At 37.9% G+C, this 25,587-nt stretch overlaps 1 protein-coding gene across 1 annotated transcript; it reads left to right on the forward strand.

Annotated features, from left to right (window-relative positions):
* Positions 1-14,849, forward strand: LOC138308576 (uncharacterized). The gene is made up of 7 exons (XM_069249626.1): positions 1-610; positions 905-1,245; positions 4,533-4,664; positions 10,598-10,709; positions 12,151-12,249; positions 12,786-12,877; positions 13,928-14,849. The coding sequence occupies exons 1-7, from the start codon at positions 1-3 to the stop codon at positions 14,786-14,788; spliced, it is 2,247 nt and encodes a 748-aa protein (XP_069105727.1). The 3' UTR covers positions 14,789-14,849.
* Positions 14,850-25,587: the final 10,738 nt, after the last annotated feature.

A 25,587-nucleotide genomic window follows, 5' to 3' on the forward strand; every position in this document is an offset into this window, starting at 1 on the left:
ATGACTACTATGAAAAGCAACAAAGTGCATCCTTCAAAGTCTATCCAGAGTTTCTCCGCCTATTTTGATCCGGAGAAAGGCAATCCGTCAATAGAAGGTAACATCAACTCCTCGCGGATAAGGATACCGAAAATATACCTTGTGTCTATGGTGGCTTTCTTATTTATAGCAGCAGTGTTGATAGCTGATATCTACATAGATTCGGCCGAAATTTATTTATTTGAAGAAATGAGAGTAGAATTTGATATATCATATTCACAGATTTTTACTATACTAGATATATTTAAATTTGAGATTGCCAATTCACTAGTGAGACGTTTTACTTCCGTCCTACAGAATGATTCGTGTGGTCTGAGTGACAAATATATCTCACCATTTCTTATCAGCAAAAACAAATGTAGTTACAGTTCCTCGCTAGAGAGTGTCCAAAGTCTATGTGACTTGTTCCAGGGCTGTGGGCCAACCGTCAATACAACTTGTGATATATGTGATGTTATGGTTTCTCTTCAAAACACCAGGAAAACCATCATCAGTACAACGAAAACGGCCATCAATGGTTTGACCATATCCAAGTATGGCTTACTACATCAGATTGGTGCTCTGTTCGAGAGTGAGACAGTCTTATTGCTCGATACATTATATTGCTTAGAACAGCAATGTAACACTCTATTGGACACATTAAACTTTTATCATACCTCAAAATTAGATGTTCTAGAAGACCTATCGTTAATGCGTCCATCTTTTCCTAACTGGAGTTCATCTCTGACTGGTAATGTCTCTATCTCATCTCGGTGTACTGACTTAGAAAACACAGAGTGGCCATTTTCATGTTATGTCTACAGCATATTATATTTATGTGATCAAATAGACCTTGAAATCGCTACTTTGAAATCTGTATTTATAGGTGAAATAGACAGCGATGAAACTTCAGACATTGTCCGTGTGGTGATACGATCTCTTTTGTGTATTGTTATATCAGCTACGATATTCTTCATTCTTCGACAATCACGTGCTGTGAATAGAAAGTTCTTCCAGTTTGCCATTCAACTACGAGAGAAAACAAGAGAACTCGAAGATAAGAAGAAAGTAACAGAAGAACTGTTGTATCAAATGATCCCCAAGTCAATTGCTCACCAACTTCAAAATAAAGAAAAGATATCGGCGGAGTTCTTTGAAGCTGTGACGATATTTTTTAGCGACATAGTCGGATTTACCTCGATATCAGCACGGTGTACTCCTATGCAGGTTTGCAGATTTATTTCATTCAATTTTGTATTAAATGACCCAGTGACTAATAAAAGTGAGTTAGACCAAATACATATTAAGGCAATATTAAGGGTAAAATTACAGAAATACAGCATACTATTAGAACATAAATATCTGGACTGGTTTGATCTAATGACACTTTCTATCGACTATTCAAGTAATCTAATAATTTCATCCTTAAAACAAGTTGGTTATTGGATATTTTCTCTCATACCTACGGTTGTAATAGCTGGGGTTTCCAATGCAATATACTCGTGTCGTCTGAGGCTGTATACCATGGCTACACATGCTATGCAGCTTCGTGACGTCACTGCTATTACGATTTTCTCAGTAATTTCTGGCGTTTTTATTCAAAAGCAGCTGGCTGGTTTTACTATTAAGGATGCAAACAACGACATTTGCTTTGAAATATTACGCAATTGTTATTTATCTACTTGATATGCAGTAACGGTTTTAGGGACCACAAAGCCTCGGGTTTTACTACATTTTGTGCCCTTGGGTAGAATACCTCTATCCTTCATATTGCGCTCAATTCTGCTCTTAAATATTTGTTTTCTTTCATTGTCCCGTTTTACTGGTTGAGTCATATTATGTAATTGTATTCGTTTTGTGTGTCTTGATGAAGGGGAAGATCGCCTTGAAAATTTGACAATTTTTTGTCCACACGGTTGGAGTTCTTTGTCCCATATCTATCCTTCATATCTACATATATGAAAGAGTCACATAACATATACCATGTAAGATTTCTATCTATTAGTCTAAATCTTGTCTATCCTTAAGTGTCGACCATTGTAACACTCCTCTTTGTTGAAACTTAATCTAAGCTTATGCAGTGTTTTTTCTTCTCTGGTATATTTCGGACAAGAGCTCAACTCCTAGCCAAAAGTTGAGGTATGTCAAGATAAATTAAGAAAATCACAAATGAGGGTGATATCAACCGTTAGGTCGCCTCTAACGGTTCAATCATTGGGAACAGTAGGAACAATTCTGATGTTTCATCTGCAATGCAGGCCGTCATATTCGCAAGGAAAATTGTCTGTTAAGAATATGAAATTATCCAATCCTAAATATATAAAAGTGTTTCTGCTCCTGTTTTACGCTCAGCATACCGGGAGTGGGACGACTGGCTCACCTGCTGTCAGTATAATGTGACCGGGTGCAGTGCGTTGCTTCGTGTTTCCGTTGGCATGCTTCAGTGATATAGCACAAATAGGGAAAGAGTTCCACTATACAAGAATATACAACATGAATATGCCAAAACACGCACCTCGCATAAAAGGACGTTAGTATGATAAACCAAACCAGTTAAAATAGTGTCTGAAGAAAATGCCAAATATGTCGGTGATTAATATCCTTGATAGACATTTGTGCTTTATCTTAAGATGTCCGTTCTATTATGTATAATATATTTGAAATTTCAAGTTGGTTAAGGTGAGTTTTCATGTACATCGAAACAACTGGATCAGTTCACTCTTGAATAATACATTCAATTTCATTACTATGTCAATGTTAGTTGTCAATCCGGAACCATAAAATAATTTTCAATGAGGTATCCTCAAATCGCGATATAGTGATACCATAGCAACAATTCACAAGATGAACTAAATAACATTATCAAAAGTAAACATCCGCGGCGGGATTCGAACCCGCGACCTCTGGATTAGCGCGCTATCCGCTGCGCTACGGGGACGTTATGATAACAATGAAAATGACCAATCGATGATATTTGTTAACGGAATTATTTGTTCTTAGAACTTGTTACAAATACTATGATCAAAAGACACTTTATGATATTACAGTGTATATAAGATATCCCTTTCTTGTACCTTTAGGATATAATATATAGCGTATTACATAAAATATATTGTACTAATTAGTGAGATATTTAATGTAATTTTGTTACCTGGCTATATGTAGTATACGTTTTCAAAATTAGTTCATGCTACCACAATAAAGAGTACGGCATAGTTTATCATAATCGGTGTGTTGAAGGTTATTCACCCATCAATATCGATCATTGTACTGCATGTAGGGCGTAGAAACTACTGCTCCCATTACTTAAGGATTAACTTGAATAAATTGTTAATGTTATGGAGATATAACACAAAAGCCTGAGTGTACTCAAATAAACCGCTAAGATTTTTGTGTTATATCTCCATAACATAAAAATATATTCAAATTAAACCTTATAGTTCAATTTACTAAAGTTTCTATTCAAAATTCATAATTCATTTTGGAACTCTTTTTCTATGAAACCATTATCTCCGCCAATCAGAATTGACGTTACAAACGACCACGCAATTTTCTCCTTTATGGGCTAATAAAGTAAATTTTAAGCCAATGAAAATGCTCCTTTCAAGCAAAATTGATTTATATTATCTTTAAAGGAAACGAATTTTGGGAATTCATCTTTGTCTCTTCCTTAAGCTTGTCAGTATAATATGAATTGGTTGGGTGTAATGTTCATTATCTTCGATAATATAATGTAGAGATGTATAACTGTAAGTTTTTTTATGTTGTCGCTATAACCAAGAGACTAGCATCTCCTTAAGGACACTAAAACATCAAGGTGGATACCTACATTCTATACATTAACTATGTAGCTTCCTTTCACAAAATAAATAAGATTAAAATTTCTTTAAATAATAAAGGCAACTTTTGGGGTCTTATATCTCCTCTTTTTCATCAGTTGATTTCTTCCCAACGTCTTGACATAGCCTCACGTTAGGCCTGTAGTTGAGCGCTTGTCCGTTTACAAAAGACTCGGGGTTCCATCCCCTGATGGAAACGCGCCATATTCTATAAAAGTCACAGTTTTCACAGAGTGGAACGATTGGTTTGTCAGCATAATGTGGTAAATCGGGTGTGATTGTTTTGTATTTCTGTCAGCATGTTTCAGAAAGTTAGCGCTTTAATTAGGTCAAGACTTCCGCTATAACACAAGAGTCACCACGAACATATTGCAGTCTCCCAAAACCACGTACACACCTCATACACGCAACACACCTAATACACGTCAGGGCGTTAATAGGGAGTTAATGTAATGGACCAACCAACAAATGGTAAACACGCAAAGAGAAAAAGGGACATACTGGATATTGTTCATTAAAGTACGATTGTATAAAATGTTATTTGTGTATCGTACTTGCAACAATTATTTTAACATTCTCAAAGAACGAACATCCACGATAATATTTCATGTGGTCAATCGATTTTGCCTATCTGTCATTGTTTTAAGTGTTATTTGTTATATGCTTTGTTTGAAGGTTGTGGAGCTGCTGAACAGTTTGTACTCTACGTTTGATATTCGGATCGACACCTACGATGTATACAAGGTCGAAACAATAGGTGATGCTTATATGGTCGCAAGTGGGGTACCAGAAAGGAACGGGGAAAGGGTAAGATGTATTCATGAATCATGTTAAATGTGTCTATGTTTCGCAATTACGTTGCTTGGGGTCTTCAGTACCATGCTTCAGTGATATAGAACTATAAAAAGGCCAAGAGTTCCACTATACAAGACACAACACGAACATACCACAGTCTCCCAAAACACGCTCCTCGTACTTCACAAACATATACGGTAGGTCGTCCTTATAGTCCTTATATAACCATGGCTATTTAACATATATAAATCAAACCAACTCCAAGCGTTCTCAAATATATAGGATAAACAAGTAAATGGGATAATCAAATATATAGGATAAACAATTAAATGGGATGAACAAAATATTGGATAAGCAATCTTTGTTCTTGTAAATTACTTTATTTTCGCGATCAAGGTCATATAAATAAACATTGTATTTGTATTTTACAATTATGTTCACTTGTTCGTTTATATGTACAATGCCTGTGGTCATTAGATGTTTGTTCCGGTTTTTCTAGCCTTATATATCGTTCTTTTTCAGAAGTCGCACTGCATTATTTGTTATGGTGTTATATATTAATGGTTGCGTTGATATAGCCTTGTTGCAATGTCGATATTTTCTGTCTACAAGTGTTTGTCCTCAAATGCACGTAGCATCTGCCTGTGTAGTTAATGAAAGGAAAAGCATTGTGTAGGAGCAATGGAAAAAGCTTGTTACTCAAAATAGTATCAGACTAGAGAAACATCATCCATTCCATTTTTCTTTCATCTCGAACTCTGAAAGAAATTCTAATAGCACACCACGTGATTGCGCGAGAGCATGTCTAGAAAAAATATATCTAAAACCAATGTACGATTATTTGAATTATGTTTAAAAAATCAATCGTAATGTTCGTGTTATGGCGTTCCGTTAGTGTATTGTACTGAAGTATAAAACAATATGAGAGCATTGCATTCTGAATACATACATATAAATTGTATTAGTTACGCATACCAATTTCACAAAGAATGGAAACTGTGTGGGGAATATTTACTTTCTACGGAGATGTGATCGATTCCTTCAAGTATTAGATTGTTTCTTTACCTACCACTCTCCTGGTATGTTATAGTTCACATTTTATTAGATAATAACATAAACGTACATGCACAAGGGCACACTAAAGTTTGTCTTTAAACATAGTTACATAAACCGGATTTAAACCGGATGGGATATTCTTTTTTATGTAACAGTTATATAAACTACAGGTTTTACTGCTGCGATTCAAAATTCATAAAAAACCACGCAAGACATCACAGGAATCATGGCATGGAAGTTCGTCCTTTAACAGGGTAGGGAAGAATTACGTGACTGGAAATGATGCGGCAGGATTATTGGCCAACCTAGTGAGACCAAGATCGCTGTCAGATATATCAAACAAAATATACGTTTTTAATCTATAAATCGGCATCAATCATAGCATTTTTCACATGAGTATATGATAATCGATAGATAACGCAAAAATGCACTGATTCAAAGGAAGTCCCAACAGAAAGTGCAGTCTGTGTGTATGTGGTGTTATTTATACAGCATAAGCTTCATGAGAGATCGTTATTAGAGCATCAAAGTATCTTCCTATGGCATCTATGGTCTATATAGATGCCAGAGCTTTGCAGACAATCTGCATAATGCCCGCTAGAAGATAGTTTAATACTTATATTTACATTATCAACTCATTTTAGGCTTTCTGCATTAACATTGTTTAAGCTAGACCAGGAAAACCGTTTATCAACGACGATTAAATCATCAAGATAGAACAACACGTCAACATCCACGTCAGCATTAGTGACGTCATTGTGGTCACGTTTTTGGTGTCAGTTATATTGCCATATATTTCACTATGCCTCGGTTAGTTTATATAGTAGAAGTAACAAGGAAATGTAAATATAAAACGGATAAACGTTTCACTTCGATCACGAGACACAGCATACCGCAGTCTCCCAAAACACAGAGGAAGTTGTCATTAAACGTAAACAGGACGTTCAAGCAATTTAACAAACCAAACATAGACAGTACGTATGCACGTTCACATAGAGAATGTCCTTAACTGACCTTGGCTGTTTACAGCATGTAGATAGATCCATCCGATACCAACCGTGATTATCGGAGTATTGCAACCTCGCATTTGATTTAAATCTACTTAGACGTGTTTCGAAAACCAATTGAATTGACAATCGAACCGACAAGCTACCGAATCAAAACAGAAATTTGAAGCGTAATTGCTGATCGATGTCCCATTTGAAGATTTACGAATACATTAAAGAAGGGATCGTCTACAGCGGTGTTATCACGACTTGATTGAATGTTATAGCGAAAGGCAATAACCAAATGTGAGGATTCTTTCATCTGTTACGTACACAGACGATGTACTTAGATTTGTGGACAATAAAATAGATTAAAGAGGGCGATGTTCTGGATCATTTATTGCCCACATTATATTACTTATTGTGGCCGGTTTCCATGGTAACGGAACCGTCATGTTTTTGTTCGTGACTCTAGACTGAACATGAGGCTGATAGCTCTTTGGTACGTTTATAATTGAACCTTACGATATTTCATTTACATGCGAAACATAAACACAATACTCTAATCTTTTTGTACCTATTTCGGAAAGCTTGGTTACAAAAACCCTGAAAAGGATTCTTGGTCACTAATTAGAACCTATTATGGTAGTTTTACATCCTCTTCCGAGTAATGTTACATGAACAAACATGGTCAAAAGAAAACAAAACATGAAAAGATTATTTAATGGGAGTAGAAAGATTTACTCTGAGATCTATCTGGTGTACGGCAGTGATCAGATTATATTCATTCACTACACGTCTATAGACGACGTGAATGCTACCGTTGATAGTCTTTGTGCTTTTGAAAAATTCTCTTGATAAGCTGTTTTCTCAGCTGAATTAAAAACTATTAAACAATGTAAAAACCATTACTTATGGCATTAAGTATAATAAAACTAGACCAATCTTGATCATATCAAGTTACTTTATACAAGGATATTGTTACACCGTACTTTACAATATGACGGTAATATTTAGACGCACATCCTTAAGAGGTAGATGTTGTATGCCCTAACTTAACAACTACATGTATAAAGATACTTTCAGCAACAGAATAGTCCCTTGTGGATTTGGTAGATTTATTTTTGTTTTATTGTGATACAAATGTGTGGGTTTTTTTTTATTCCGTTGCTTCCTTTTCTAGTTCATTCCAATACTTAGGCTGTTGCAAGGCAATGGTTTCTGTTTCGTGTTTTACGCAAGGAACGAGGATGTGTTTCATTACTGTATTTTTTATCTCCTTCATATTCGTCTAAACATGATCCAAACGGATTTATTCATTTTATTTATTTATTTTATTTATTTATGTATTTATTTATGTATTTATTTATTGTTTTTTTTTCATTATATTCGTTCTTACATAGTGATTTTTGTTTCATTGTTATTTGCCCTAATATGACGTTTTAATTATTTACTTATGTATTATATTCTTTCTTACATAGTGATTTTTGTTTCATTGTTATTTGCCTATTATATTCTTTCTTACATAGTGATTTTTGTTTCATTGTTATTTGCCCTAATATGACGTTTTAATTATTTACTTATGTATTATATTCTTTCTTACATAGAGATTTTTGTTTCATTGTTATTTGCCCTAATATGACGTTTTAATTATTACATAGAAATTTTTGTTTCATTGTTATTTTGCCCTAATATGACGTTTTAATTATTTATTTATTTATTATATTCTTTCTTACGTAGAGATTTTTGTTTCATTGGTACTTGCCCTTTTATGACGTTGACTGAACGTTTAACTCATTAAAACCAAAACACACTTAAGATTCGATATGTTGAATGTAAGTATCACTATTATAACAGTAAATCCTCAGTATCATTAATTGAAATCGACTTTCCAAACAACTGTGTTGCGTTTGTTTGTTTGTTTGTTTGATTAATTAACGTCCTATTAACAGCTATGGTCATGTAAGGACGGCCTCCCATGTATGCGGTGTGTTGCATGTATGTTGTGCGGGGTGCCTAGCTATTGAATCTGCACTAATTTATCTTGATAATTAGGGTTATTATCTGTTTAGGTGAGCACGGTACTTTGTAACGAATGATAAAGCGTTATCTTTATATGTTTGTACCTCTTGGGAGGTCAGCTGAGTCTGCGTTATGACGTCCGCCGATGATCCGGCAGGCGTCACTTTTACTATATAGTGATATACGTCTGGTTGTTTAAGGCCAATTATTTGTCTCTGGCACGCTCGGTGAAAGTGTGACATTCTACAAAGGAAATACCACATGATCGGTTATTGTTGTAGGGACAGTAATAAAATTTCAGATCGACAAAATTGACCTCTAATTTCAAATTCGTTCATTAGTCTTCCGTCATACTGGGCTGTTCAAATCGCCTTTCGTCCGTTCCTCCGTCCATCCGTTAACAATTTTAGTTACCCCTATTTCTCAGAAAGTACTGAAGGCGTCTTTCTCAAATTTCATATATAAGTTCCCTTAGGACCCTTGTAATTTATATTGAATTTTGGGACCACTTTATTTTAATAGGCAAGCTATTCTTGCAACAAATTACACTTTAATCATTCACCAAAAGACTATAAATGTGTCTGTTTTCATATTTTAACGCAAAGTTGGTTTTATTTGAAGAATATTTAGCAGGATAATGAATTCGTGTCTTCAAAATAATGACTTGTCTGCATTTAACGCAACCATATTCCCGCGCAATATATCTGGAGCTAAACGTATTGGTACCGCTTACATATTCACGATTGAAATGAAAATCTTACCACGTGTAATCACAAGATTAGGAGTGGTTATTACCACCTATGTTTGTCATTTCCTTATTATCAATAAAATTGTTACTTAAACGAAAAAAATCACTACTCACCGGGAAATTATCACCAATTGATTTCGTATTCCGTCCTAGACCGTTCTTGTTGCTACGCAACCCATCAAATGTAGTTAGCTCTAGGTTCAATAACGGTAAGTTCAATGTTATTGTTGCTGAACAATTAAGTTAACATATTACCTGCATGCTAGTTTCCCCATGCCTATGTCGAGGTTTAGTGTGACCTCATGAAACATCAATGTCTTAAAGTTACGTTTCGACGATGGAGCAATAAAGTTGATCTCTTCTTTTGATTTCTATACAATATTTTGATTGAATATGTGTCAAAATGTAGACATTGGTGTCAATATTGTCTCTAAACATTAATGCAATCATCCTTGCAGGCTGTTGATGAGTGGTGACATTAAATCTTAAATTTTAGACGGCTTAACTGAAAGCCCACCAAACTTCAAGATGGAGAAGCAAAGAGTTTGAATATTTTTGCTTTCGATTCAGATAAAAGAAAGAAAAAAACCGATACCATTCTCATTGTGATGATATTACAAACATAACTAAGTCCGTAACCGACTGGGTAAACAACATTGAATTACAATGTAGCACGATTGGACAACTGTTATTGTTTATTTCTGAAATATATGGAGTTATCGATGATAAAGTAAAAGACTCGACTATTATCTAATTATTCTCTACGTTCTCAGTATAATGTGACCGAATGTGATGTGCTTGTTCGCTGTATTATTCAGTGCGATATAAAAAGAAGACGCAATACGAATATACCAAAGCCTTCCAAAACTATACCAACATTCGCACACCCCACCACATTGCACACATGGCTGGTCGTCCTTAAATGCCAAAGGCCGTTAAATCTAATAAATTAAACAAAAGTTTTATATTCTCTTTTTATATCGGATTTCCTTTGTAATGTCGAAGTTTTTTTTCATTAGATATAATGTAACCAGATGATATTGATGATGACATATGACTTGGTAAAGATGCCGATATATTAATTGGTAATGATGACGACATATTGGTAATCTAGAGTGAAATTAATGTTACAGCACGTGGAGGAAATCGCTACAATGGCAATAGATTTACTAGCAGCTATCAAACAGGTGAAAGTGCCCCATACTAACTCTGACCACGTCCAGATCAGGATAGGCTGTCATACAGGTAAGGTCCCCACATAAAACAGGATAGGCTGTCATACAGGTAAGGTTCCCACCACCTAAAACAAAATTGGCTGTCATACAGGTAAGGTTCCCACTCCCACCTAAAACAGTATAGGCTGTCATACAGGTAAAGTCCACACCACCTAAAACAGGATAGGCTGTCATACAGGTAAGGTCCCCACCTAAAACAGTATAGGCTGTCATACAGGTAAGGTCCCCACCACATAAAACAGGATAGGCTGTCATACAGGTAAGGTCCACACCTAAAACAGGATAGACTGTCATACAGGTAAGGTCCCCGCCATCTAAAACAGGATAGGCTGTCATACAGGTAAGGTCCCCACCTAAAACAGTATAGGCTGTCATACAGGTAAGGTCCCCCCCACATAAAACAGGATAGGCTGTCATACAGGTAAGGTCCCCACCACATAAAACAGTATAGGCTGTCATACAGGTAAGGTCCCCACATAAAACAGTATAGGCTGTCATACAGGTAAAGTCCACACCACCTAAAACAGGATAGGCTGTCATACAGGTAAAGTCCCCACCTAAAACAGTATAGGCTGTCATACAGGTAAAGTCCACACCACCTAAAACAGTATAGGCTGTCATACAGGTAAAGTCCACACCACCTAAAACAGGATAGGCTGTCATACAGGTAAGGTCCCCACCACCTAAAACAGGATAGACTGTCATACAGGTAAGGTCCCCACCTAAAACAGTATAGGCTGTCATACAGGTAAAGTCCACACCACCTAAAACAGGATAGGCTGTCATACAGGTAAGGTCCCCACCTAAAACAGTATAGGCTGTCATTCAGGTAAAGTCCACACCACCTAAAACAGGATAGGCTGTCATACAGGTAAAGTCCACACCACCTAAAACAGGATAGGCTGTCATACAGGTAAGGTCCCCACCTAAAACAGTATAGGCTGTCATACAGGTAAGGTCCACACCACATAAAACAGGATAGACTGTCATACAGGTAAGGTCCCCACCACCTAAAACAGGATAGACTGTCATACAGGTAAGGTCCCCACCACCTAAAACAGGATAGACTGTCATACAGGTAAGGTCCCCACCACCTAAAACAGGATAGACTGTCATACAGGTAAGGTCCCCACCACCTAAAACAGGATAGACTGTCATACAGGTAAGGTCCCCACCTCCTAAAACGGGAAAGGCTGTCATACAGCTAAAGTCCCCACATAAAAACCTCTTTTATACGAATATTGCAGAATGCATGTTAGCCAAATTACATATCTATAATTTCAAAACTTAACTCATTAAAGTATTCTTTGAAAACTCAATTCACTGCAAATTCTACTATATAGTTTTCCAGCTTGAAATATTTTCATAAGGTCAAATCTATCTCATCATTCCTTTTTTGCTCCTTTTCACTTTTGTTGCCTCATATTACCTTCTGCATGTTTAATTTAAAGGCGCATGCGTGGCGGGAGTTGTAGGACTGAAGATGCCTCGCTACTGTCTCTTTGGGGATACAGTCAATACCGCTTCAAGGATGGAGGCCAACAGTCAACGTAAGGCGAAACCATAATAGTTTACCTCATAACCATCCTATTACCAAATTATAAATCAATAGTTTTTTGTCATATCAATCAAATCTAGATTACTCTCATTTTAAATAAATGTTCAAAACATAAAACAGCTGATACAAATCATTTGTCCATTAAAGGTATATGTGCATGACCAATACCGCTTAAATATTTTCTTTGGTGAAGTTTCATTATTGTCGAGGTATCGTTTTCAACCTTCGTCAAAGAGTTTGCGATTTTCAAAAAAAAGTTTCTTTTTGTAGCAAGTTTCCATTTGAAAATGTGTCAAACAAACTTATGTTGTTTGAAGAATGTTTTATAAAAGAATTTTTAGTAGTGACCAATTTGTTATAAAGAATGAAAATTCCATCCCATTCAGTCAAGAAAATATAAAAGAAACTATTAAGTGTAAATGAGCCCAGCATGAAAACATTTTTTAAATATCTGCGAAGGGATGTTGCCTTGACATGACATTGTATCACATTGAACTACATAACGCCACTGAAATTGTGTATTACCAGCATTGAAGATCCATGTCAGTAAAGATACAAGAGACAGACTCATAGTTACCGATCGGTATACGTTGGAACACAGAGGACTCATAGAAATCAAGGTAAGAAAACAGTTCAATTGGCACTATCGATTCCACTTCTAATTACATGTTATGAAATCTAAAATCATGAGATCAATTTTTAAGTCGATGTCTTAAGAATTGTGTATTAAGAATGTAATAATAATCGAAAAGTCTTTAAAATATCACCAGTGTTTCTGATTTATTTTGAATCGACACGGAATTTACCCTTGAAGGATCCTTCCTCTGGACTACTTGGTTCTGTGACGAGTTCCATGAGTCTCTGTACAAATTCTGCCCTACAGGTAGGGCGTTAGAATTGTATCTGCTGCCCCTATGGCAATGATCTTAAAAGGCGACTAAATTTAGGATATTATCTTTTCTCTTTTTCATAACTGATTTTATTCTTCCAAACGTCTGCCTTGACACCGCCTCACTTTTGGCCTTCTGTTGAGTGCTCTCCCATGTGAGGCAGGCCCCGGGTTCCTTGTCTATCAAACTGCAAACATAATATGCGATGTACATATAATTGCCAGCTTAATTCTATTATTTTTCTCTCTGTCTTATGTATATTGCACCTATCTTCCTATTTTAACTTTAAATTTAAAATGTCATCTTTGTTTCTCGCAAAATATGACATCTCAACTATAATAATAAGAAATTTGAGCTTATATGGTTTCTATGTGATTTTATGTTAAATTGAAATATATTGTAATAAGAACACATCTCTATGTCATGCTATTTGTAAACGGTATTGTTAAATCTGTACATTATTGAAATAAAACTTGCATGTGAAATCATTTATATGTAATGTTGGAATAAATCTGAACTCATGTTGCAATAATGATTTCAGTATTGAATGTTGCACGCTTGGAATCCATTAGATACTGCAAAGCGACTTTATTCATTGTCCTAAGTTGTGATTCATTTTAGATGCTCTAATGCTGAAATGATATTCAAGGTTGTGCATCATTTGTATTGAAATGGAATTCTTCTTCAACGACGTTATTTTACTATGTCGTTGGGCTGGAAACCACAAATTGTGACGTTTTAGTCGTAAATCAAGAGATATCCATTTTGTACATTTTGCAGGGGAAAGGGCCGATGGACACTTACTGGCTGACAGGTCGTAAAGATATGGGGGTGGCAAACGATAGCATGGTGTGTAAGTGGCAACCACGCAAGAAAAAGAAGAAAAAGCCAGAAAACAGCGTAAGCGCTGAACACTCAACCGTATCATCAGCATCGACTCTATTTGAAAGTCGGTCAGAACACACCATTACAAACGGAAGTGGGGTACTGGTGAAAGACAATCCGATCGAAACAAAAACTGATTCCAATACCGAGCAACCGGCCAGTGTGGGCAACGAGGCGACGGCCATGACAAAAGATGGACAACTAAATGAAAGTCATCAGATTGAGGATAGTAAAATAGAAACAAATTATAAACTGCCTCCAATGAGTGAGGTTCAGATACAGGTGACAGAGGCGTCGTCTGATGGTAGTCCGGATTTAACTAGTGACCATGGCGACGCGGAATTTCGTCACTCCTCGTCACCTTATGACACAAACACCGAGGATTCATCAAAAACACAAAATGGAAACCAGATCAAAGAAACATCGTCAGATGGTACGCATCCCGCAGCAGACGACAAGTTGTCTGTCAGTGTTAAACAGCTATCGCCATCAAAAACGAACTGTCAATCAACGGAGAATCCCCCTTTAAAGACTATTTACGAGGACCAGGCTAGTGTCGAACCTTACAATTATACAAATAAAACCATGACCGAGGTCCAGGAATCAAACGTTCAAAATGAAGGCATGACTGATCATCAACATAGTAGTGTCAAAAATGATGATATGGCAGACAAATTTGAGCAAAGTAGCAAAAAAGACGATTTGGTGAACAATCAGATATCAAACTTGACCGATGATGATGAGCAAAATCAGTGATGGAAATACCATTAAAAACAATAATCGAGAGGGTAAAGGACTGAAACAAAAAAATATGATGTTGAACAAAATCAGAGAAAAAATGCAATTATAGATTCTGGTGAATAATGTTATAGTTTTTCTTTTTTTATTGCTTAGCGCACCTCATTCAGCATGCTGCCTTTCTCGATATCCATATTCTGCAGGTAGGGCGTTAGATGCTCGACTCAATTTAGGATATTATCTTCTCTCTTCTTCCAAACACATCTTCTTCCTTTCTTGACACCGCCTCACTTATCGCCCTGCTCCTGGACGACTGGTTCGCCCGTTGTCAGAATGTGACCGGGTGGGGTGTGTTGCTTGGTGTCTTCGGCTGCAAGCTTCAGTGATATAATACTATAAACAGGACATGAGTTCCGCTATACAAAAAGACACAACACGAACATACCGCTTTCTCCCAGAACACGCACTTTGCACTTCACACACGGAAGATACCACATAAACGGGAGGCCGTCCTTACATGACCATGGCTGTTAAAAGGACGTTAATTTTATTAAACAAACAGTTAGGAAGCTCTGGCTTCTGTCCTGGGCCGAGACATAAAAAAGTACCATAATCTAGAAATTAGTAAGTTCTGGTATTGTTAATAGGACGTTAATTTAATTAAACAAACAGTGAGGAAGGCTCTGGCTTCTGTCCTGGGCCGAGACATAAAAAAGTACCATAATCTAGGAAGAAGTAAGTTCTGCCCTTGTTAATAGGACGTTGATTTAATCAAATAAATAAATCCTGCTTTACTACTTACCATAGATGAAGTAAGGCGATTGGTGTGCCCATTGTTAGTATAATGTGACAGGGTGCGTGTGCTTATTTGGTGTATTCAAGGGAAAACTTTCAGTGAGATAGCACTATACAAAATGGCAAACTTTCCCAATCCTATTATGCTGAGCGCTAAGCAGGAGGACAAACTAGCGTTTTTATAGACTATGACATGTCTCGATCAGGAGACCCAAAGCCTTTTTCACAGGGACAGCACGCATATTCTGGTCGTGTACATATTAGGCCATACTCAGAAGTTCTGCATAAAAAACCAAACCAAACCCGCCATGAGTTATGTGTAAAAGTGGATAAAGCTAGACGTTATGTGACCTGGCTATGGATAGGACATTCGTTAGGAATCCTATATATCTAACGGAAAACTTCCTTAATGCTATTATTTTAGCTTGTTGCTTCAAGCATAGTTTGAATATGATACAAATGTTAACGTTAATTTTTGACAAAACCTTGACGTTTATAACAAGACTTGCAATGGCTTTAGAAAGACATTTGTATAATGTTCGTGCTGAAAGGCATTATTGGTGAAAAATCCATTTCTTGTTATATCTTGTCAGCCTAATAGACATATATATACAATTAGTGTAGTGAATTCAATGACATTAAACGCTCTTTGGGATGAGAATTTAGTTAAGTGCTAAAGAAGGAAATATAAAGGCCAGTATGACGTATGACAAACTAGTAGAGCTAACAAATATGGCTTTAATCTGACAAGTAAATCACCTTTACGGAACCAACTCCACTAATTAGCACGCAATTTGGATTCGTTAGGGGAGAGTATATAGTATAATTAACTCAACCGGTGAATAGAATCACAGGAAAAGTAAATCAGAACCATTAAGCTTAATTAGGACTGTACTGGACGCGTGAGGCATGGCTTCACATGAATTAATTCTGGTAATTATCACCTGAAGTTCAAAATCTAGATCAACGTTATTAAAGTTATCTCACTCAACATTATCCCATGATCAAATGTCTGTTGGCCTTGAATATTGATATAGGACAAGCATAATCAAGCACTGAACCAAACGCCCCATAAACCCCGTCACCAATGAAGCAAAATATTTAGATATCAAATCTGGTAATGTATTTATGTACAAATGAATATTATTCATACATTAGTAGCTATGTTGCAGTTTTTCAATAAGTCGTTTCCTGTTCAGCATATATTAGAAAGTATCTCATTATCAAAACATGACAAGTGGATGAAATCACGGGACAAGTAAATCAGACCCATTTAGTTTGATTAGGACTGTACTGAACTCGTCAGTCATGGCTTCACAAAGACTGATATCTGATAATTAACAGATCAAATATATTCACTAAAACGTTAACCCCTTTATATTATTCCTTGTCTTCCATTACGAACAGATAGGTAGATGTTTAACCGTTGACCTTGACCCTTATAGTATTTTAAGCATCATCAACCAATCATTGAATCAATGACTTCAAATAACGCCAATTCCAAAGTTTTGGAATGTACCGTTACCAATGAAGCATTACATTAGTGAGAAGATCTGTACAGGTTATGTCTGCTGTCTGATTCCATTGACTTCTCTATGTGAATAAAATGTTTGAAATGAAAATGAAACGAAGATTTCAAATCTGGTACTAGATTTTGAACAAATTAGTGACAACAATAAATGAGTAGCATTGTTGCAGCTATTGTTTCCACCTCAGTATATATTGGAAAGAACACCATTGCCAAATCATGACAATGTAATCTTCGAGTATTTTATGCAAATTGAATATATATTTAAGATTTATGTTGAGTTCTTTCAGTTCTTTATATGCAAAAACAAACAGATGATTTAAGTACCGACGGAAGATATCACATTCCTTCCCCCATTTCACCTTACATCTTGTTGATATTAAGAGTTACCTAGTGATTGTAAACGTGCATTATTGAATAAATGTTTCGCTTTTTATATAAGGCCTAGTTCTTAGTAGTTTGTGTTGAAAACTAAAAGCTAAATTACACAATGGGGACAGCTAAAATCTAGGCAATTCGTGTTGCAAGTGCGATGATGGTGGAAGGAAATTTGCGTACTGGCATAAAGTAGTCTCTCCGTCCATAAGTACTTACCATGCATACCGCAGGCAGGAAAATGCCGTCCATGAATACGTTTACGGGATATGAGATGTTCAGTATGTTATTTCATTACTTTATTTAGTTTTACCAACGAACATGGCGGCCATCTTGGAATTACCAGAAGTAGATAAGTTTTTCAATGGCTCCCACTTTTCATAACAATTGGTAGTCTTGGCTAATAACATGCCAAGTTTCATGCTTTTATTAAGATGTACAGCATATTATTTCATTACTTTTTAAAATCTTTAAAAATAGCGGCCATTAAAAAAAACGGAAGTGGGTACACGGAATTTTGCTCCCGGGTTAAATGTTGTTTTGGTAGTATGGGCTACTCGCATGCCAAATTGCATTAAGTTTCATGCCTGTACAAAACAATCCAGGGACCTTCACTACTAAAACTAAGTCTAAGGGAGGGTGACTGGATGATGTAATACTCTACCACAGACATGAGGGTGGGTACCCAGGGACCTTCACTACTAAAACTAAGTCTGAGGGAGGGTGACTGGATGATGTAATACTCTACCACAGACATGAGGGTGAGTATCCAGGGACCTGCACTACTAAAACTAAGTCTGAGGGAGGGTGACTGGATGATGTAATACTCTCCTTCAGACATGAGGGTGGATATCCAGGGACCTTCACTACTAAAACTAAGTCTTAGGGAGGGTGACTGGATGATGAAGAGGTGGATTAAAAGCCTCCACACTAACGCTCACTACCAAGATGTTTACCACTAGTGATTCAATATCCATCATTTGAATACTATCCCAGCATCCATCTCATTGTAATAACAATGTCAGCTATTCCAGCATCCATCTCATTGCAATAACAATGTCAGCTATCCCAGCATCCATCTCATTGCAATAACAATGTCAGCTATCCCAGCATCCATCTCATTGCAATAACAATGTCAGCTATCCCAGCATCCATCTCATTGCAATAACAATGTCAGCAGCTATCCCAGCATCCATATCATTGTTATAACAATGTCAGCTATCCCAGCATCCATCTCATTGCAATAACAATGTCAGCTATCCCAGCATCCATCTCATTGCAATAACAAGTCAGCTATCCCAGCATCCATCTCATTGCAATAACAATGTCAGCTATCCCAGCATCTCATTGCAATAACATTCACTACATCCATTCATGCAATAACAATGTCAGCTATCCCAGCATCCATCTCATTGCAATAACAATGTCAGCTATCCCAGCATCCATCTCATTGCAATAACAATGTCAGCTATCCCAGCATCCATCTCATTGCAATAACAATGTCAGCTATCCAGCATCCATCTCATTGCAATAACATCAGCTATCCCAGCATCCATCTCATTGCAATAACAATGTCAGCTATCCCAGCATCCATCTCATTGCAATAACAATGTCAGCTATCCCAGCATCCATCTCATTGCAATAACAATGTCACAGCTATCCCAGCATCCATCTCATTGCAATAACAATGTCAGCAGCTATCCCAGCATCCATCTCATTGCAATAACAATGTCAGCAGCTATCCCAGCATCCATCTCATTGCAATAACAATGTCAGCAGCTATCCCAGCATCCATCTCATTGCAATAACAATGTCAGCAGATATCCCAACATCCATCTCATTGCAATAATAATGTCAGCTATCCCAACATCCATCTCATTGCAATAACAATATCAGCTATCCCAGCATCCATCTCATTGCAATAACAATGTCAGCAGCTATCCCAGCATCCATCTCATTGCAATAACAATGTCAGCTATCCCAGCATCCATCTCATTGCAATAACAATGTCAGCTATCCCAGCATCCATCTCATTGCAATAACAATGTCAGCTATCCCAGCATCCATCTCATTGCAATAACAATGTCAGCTATCCCAGCATCCATCTCATTGCAATAACAATGTCAGCTATCCCAGCATCCATCTCATTGCAATAACAATGTCAGCTATCCCAGCATCCATCTCATTGCAATAACAATGTCAGCTATCCCAGCATCCATCTCATTGCAATAACAATGTCAGCTATCCCAGCATCCATCTCATTGCAATAACAATGTCAGCTATCCCAGCATCCATCTCATTGCAATAACAATGTCAGCTATCCCAGCATCCATCTCATTGCAATAACAATGTCAGCTATCCCAGCATCCATCTCATTGCAATAACAATGTCAGCTATCCCAGCATCCATCTCATTGCAATAACAATGTCAGCTATCCCAGCATCCATCTCATTGCAATAACAATGTCAGCTATCCCAGCATCCATCTCATTGCAATAACAATGTCAGCTATCCCAGCATCCATCTCATTGCAATAACAATGTCAGCTATCCCAGCATCCATCTCATTGCAATAACAATGTCAGCTATCCCAGCATCCATCTCATTGCAATAACAATGTCAGCTATCCCAGCATCCATCTCATTGCAATAACAATGTCAGCTATCCCAGCATCCATCTCATTGCAATAACAATGTCAGCTATCCCAGCATCCATCTCATTGCAATAACAATGTCAGCTATCCCAGCATCCATCTCATTGCAATAACAATGTCAGCTATCCCAGCATCCATCTCATTGCAATAACAATGTCAGCTATCCCAGCATCCATCTCATTGCAATAACAATGTCAGCTATCCCAGCATCCATCTCATTGCAATAACAATGTCAGCTATCCCAGCATCCATCTCATTGCAATAACAATGTCAGCTATCCCAGCATCCATCTCATTGCAATAACAATGTCAGCTATCCCAGCATTCATCTCATTGCAATAACAATGTCAGCTATCCCAGCATCCATCTCATTGCAATAACAATGTCAGCTATCCCAGCATCCATCTCATTGCAATAACAATGTCAGCAGCTATCCCAGCATCCATCTCATTGCAATAACAATGTCAGCTATCCCAGCATCCATCTCATTGCAATAACAATGTCAGCTATCCCAGCATCCATCTCATTGCAATAACAATGTCAGCTATCCCAGCATCCATCTCATTGCAATAACAATATCAGCTATCCCAGCATCCATCTCATTGCAATAACAATGTCAGCTATCCCAGCATCCATCTCATTGCAATAACAATGTCAGCTATCCCAGCATCCATCTCATTGCAATAACAATGTCAGCTATCCCAGCATCCATCTCATTGCAATAACAATGTCAGCTATCCCAGCATCCATCTCATTGCAATAACAATGTCAGCTATCCCAGCATCCATCTCATTGCAATAACAATGTCAGCTATCCCAGCATCCATCTCATTGCAATAACAATGTCAGCTATCCCAGCATCCATCTCATTGCAATAACAATGTCAGCTATCCCAGCATCCATCTCATTGCAATAACAATGTCAGCTATCCCAGCATCCATCTCATTGCAATAACAATGTCAGCTATCCCAGCATCCATCTCATTGCAATAACAATGTCAGCTATCCCAGCATCCATCTCATTGCAATAACAATGTCAGCTATCCCAGCATCCATCTCATTGCAATAACAATGTCACCTATCCCAGCATCCATCTCATTGCAATAACAATGTCAGCTATCCCATCCATCTCATTGCAATAACAATGTCAGCAGCTATCCCAGCATCCATCTCATTGCAATAACAATGTCAGCTATCCCAGCATCCATCTCATTGCAATAACAATGTCAGCTATCCCAGCATCCATCTCATTGCAATAACAATGTCAGCTATCCCAGCATCCATCTCATTGCAATAACAATGTCAGCTATCCCAGCATCCATCTCATTGCAATAACAATGTCAGCTATCCCAGCATCCATCTCATTGCAATAACAATGTCAGCTATCCCAGCATCCATCTCATTGCAATAACAATGTCAGCTATCCCAGCATCCATCTCATTGCAATAACAATGTCAGCTATCCCAGCATCCATCTCATTGCAATAACAATGTCAGCTATCCCAGCATCCATCTCATTGCAATAACAATGTCAGCTATCCCAGCATCCATCTCATTGCAATAACAATGTCAGCTATCCCAGCATCCATCTCATTGCAATAACAATGTCAGCTATCCCAGCATCCATCTCATTGCAATAACAATGTCAGCTATCCCAGCATCCATCTCATTGCAATAACAATGTCAGCTATCCCAGCATCCATCTCATTGCAATAACAATGTCAGCTATCCCAGCATCCATCTCATTGCAATAACAATGTCAGCTATCCCAGCATCCATCTCATTGCAATAACAATGTCAGCTATCCCAGCATCCATCTCATTGCAATAACAATGTCAGCTATCCCAGCATCCATCTCATTGCAATAACAATGTCAGCTATCCCAGCATCCATCTCATTGCAATAACAATGTCAGCTATCCCAGCATCCATCTCATTGCAATAACAATGTCAGCTATCCCAGCATCCATCTCATTGCAATAACAATGTCAGCTATCCCAGCATCCATCTCATTGCAATAACAATGTCAGCTATCCCAGCATCCATCTCATTGCAATAACAATGTCAGCTATCCCAGCATCCATCTCATTGCTAATAACAATGTCAGCTATCCCAGCATCCATCTCATTGCAATAACAATGTCAGCTATCCCAGCATCCATCTCATTGCAATAACAATGTCAGCAGCTATCCCAGCATCCATCTCATTGCAATAACAATGTCAGCTATCCCAGCATCCATCTCATTGCAATAACAATGTCAGCTATCCCAGCATCCATCTCATTGCAATAACAATGTCAGCTATCCCAGCATCCATCTCATTGCAATAACAATGTCAGCAGCTATCCCAGCATCCATCTCATTGCAATAACAATGTCAGCTATCCCAGCATCCATCTCATTGCAATAACAATGTCAGCTATCCCAGCATCAATCTCATTGCAATAACAATGTCAGCTATCCCAGCATCCATCTCATTGCAATAACAATGTCAGCTATCCCAGCATCCATCTCATTGCAATAACAATATCAGCTATCCCAGCATCCATCTCATTGCAATAACAATGTCACATATCCCAACATCCATCTCATTGCAATAACAATGTCAGCTATCCCAGCATCCATCTCATTGCAATAACAATGTCAGCTATCCCAGCATCCATCTCATTGCAATAACAATGTCAGCTATCCCAGCATCCATCTCATTGCAATAACAATGTCAGCTATCCCAGCATCCATCTCATTGCAATAACAATGTCAGCTATCCCAGCATCCATCTCATTGCAATAACAATGTCAGCTATCCCAGCATCCATCTCATTGCAATAACAATGTCAGCTATCCCAGCATCCATCTCATTGCAATAACAATGTCAGCTATCCCAGCATCCATCTCATTGCAATAAAACAATGTCAGCTATCCCAGCATCCATCTCATTGCAATAACAATGTCAGCTATCCCAGCATCCATCTCATTGCAATAACAATGTCAGCTATCCCAGCATCCATCTCATTGCAATAACAATGTCAGCTATCCCAGCATCAATCTCATTGCAATAACAATATCAGCAGCTATCCCAGCATCCATCTCATTGCAATAACAATGTCAGCTATCCCAGCATCCATCTCATTGCAATAACAATGTCAGCTATCCCAGCATCCATCTCATTGCAATAACAATGTCAGCTATCCCAGCATCCATCTCATTGCAATAACAATGTCAGCTATCCCAGCATCCATCTCATTGCAATAACAATGTCAGCTATCCCAGCATTCATCTCATTGCAATAACAATGTCAGCTATCCCAGCATCCATCTCATTGCAATAACAATGTCAGCTATCCCAGCATCCATCTCATTGCAATAACAATGTCAGCTATCCCAGCATCCATCTCATTGCAATAACAATGTCAGCTATCCCAGCATCCATCTCATTGCAATAACAATGTCAGCTATCCCAGCATCCATCTCATTGCAATAACAATGTCAGCTATCCCAGCATCCATCTCATTGCAATAACAATGTCAGCTATCCCAGCATCCATCTCATTGCAATAACAATGTCAGCTATCCCAGCATCCATCTCATTGCAATAACAATGTCAGCTATCCCAGCATCCATCTCATTGCAATAACAATGTCAGCTATCCCAGCATCCATCTCATTGCAATAACAATGTCAGCTATCCCAGCATCCATCTCATTGCATATAACAATGTCAGCTATCCCAGCATCCATCTCATTGCAATAACAATGTCAGCAGCTATCCCAGCATCCATCTCATTGCAATAACAATGTCAGCTATCCCAGCATCCATCTCATTGCAATAACAATGTCAGCTATCCCAGCATCCATCTCATTGCAATAACAATGTCAGCTATCCCAGCATCATCTCATTGCAATAACAATGTCAGCTATCCCAGCATCCATCTCATTGCAATAACAATGTCAGCTATCCCAGCATCCATCTCATTGCAATAACAATGTCAGCTATCCCAGCATCCATCTCATTGCAATAACAATGTCAGCTATCCCAGCATCCATCTCATTGCAATAACAATGTCAGCTATCCCAGCATCCATCTCATTGCAATAACAATGTCAGCTATCCCAGCATCCATCTCATTGCAATAACAATGTCAGCTATCCCAGCATCCATCTCATTGCAATAACAATGTCAGCTATCCCAGCATCATCTCATTGCAATAACAATGTCAGCTATCCCAGCATCCATCTCATTGCAATAACAATGTCAGCTATCCCAGCATTCATCTCATTGCAATAACAATGTCAGCTATCCCAGCATCCATCTCATTGCAATAACAATGTCAGCTATCCCAGCATCCATCTCATTGCAATAACAATGTCAGCTATCCCAGCATCCATCTCATTGCAATAACAATGTCAGCTATCCCAGCATCCATCTCATTGCAATAACAATGTCAGCTATCCCAGCATCCATCTCATTGCAATAACAATGTCAGCTATCCCAGCATCCATCTCATTGCAATAACAATGTCAGCTATCCCAGCATCCATCTCATTGCAATAACAATGTCAGCTATCCCAGCATCCATCTCATTGCAATAACAATGTCAGCTATCCCAGCATCCATCTCATTGCAATAACAATGTCAGCTATCCCAGCATCCATCTCATTGCAATAACAATGTCAGCTATCCCAGCATCCATCTCATTGCAATAACAATGTCAGCTATCCCAGCATCCATCTCATTGCAATAACAATGTCAGCAGCTATCCCAGCATTCATCTAATTGCAATAACAATGTCAGCTATCCCAGCATCCATCTCATTGTAATAACAATGTCAGCTATCCCAGCATCCATCTCATTGCAATGACAACGTCAGCTATACCAGCATCCATCTCATTGCAATAACAATGTCAGCAGCTATCCCAGCATTCATCTCATTGCAATAACAATATCAGCTATCCCAGCATCCATCTCATTGCAATAACAATGTCAGCTATCCCAGCATCCATCTCATTGCAATAACAATGTCAGCTATCCCAGCATCCATCTCATTGCAATAACAATGTCAGCTATCCCAGCATCCATCTCATTGCAAATAACAATGTCAGCTATCCCAGCATCCATCTCATTGTAATAACGATATCACCTATCCCAGCATCCATCTCATTGCAATAACAATGTCAGCTATCCCAGCATCCATCTCATTGCAATAACAATGTCAGCTATCCCAACATCCATCTCATTGCAATAACAATGTCAGCTATCCCAGCATCCATCTCATTGCAATAACAATGTCAGCTATCCCAGCATCCATCTCATTGCAATAACAATGTCAGCTATCCCAGCATCCATCTCATTGCAATAACAATGTCAGCTATCCCAGCATCCATCTCATTGCAATAACAATGTCAGCTATCCCAGCATCCATCTCATTGCAATAACAATGTCAGCTATCCCAGCATCCATCTCATTGCAATAACAATGTCAGCT

Source organism: Argopecten irradians, chromosome 1, assembly GCF_041381155.1.
Source record: "Argopecten irradians isolate NY chromosome 1, Ai_NY, whole genome shotgun sequence".
Classification (NCBI taxonomy): Eukaryota; Metazoa; Mollusca; class Bivalvia; order Pectinida; family Pectinidae; genus Argopecten; species Argopecten irradians.

Bases quoted from the DNA above. Each gene is read 5' to 3' on its own strand.
- LOC138308576 (XM_069249626.1), top strand. From the start codon at position 1: ATGACTACTATGAAAAGCAACAAAGTGCATCCTTCAAAGTCTATCCAG. The intron at 4,665-10,597 runs GTAAGATGTATT...TTAATGTTACAG, and splicing joins CAGAAAGGAACGGGGAAAGG to CACGTGGAGGAAATCGCTAC. The intron at 12,878-13,927 runs GTAAGAAAACAG...TACATTTTGCAG, and splicing joins GAGGACTCATAGAAATCAAG to GGGAAAGGGCCGATGGACAC.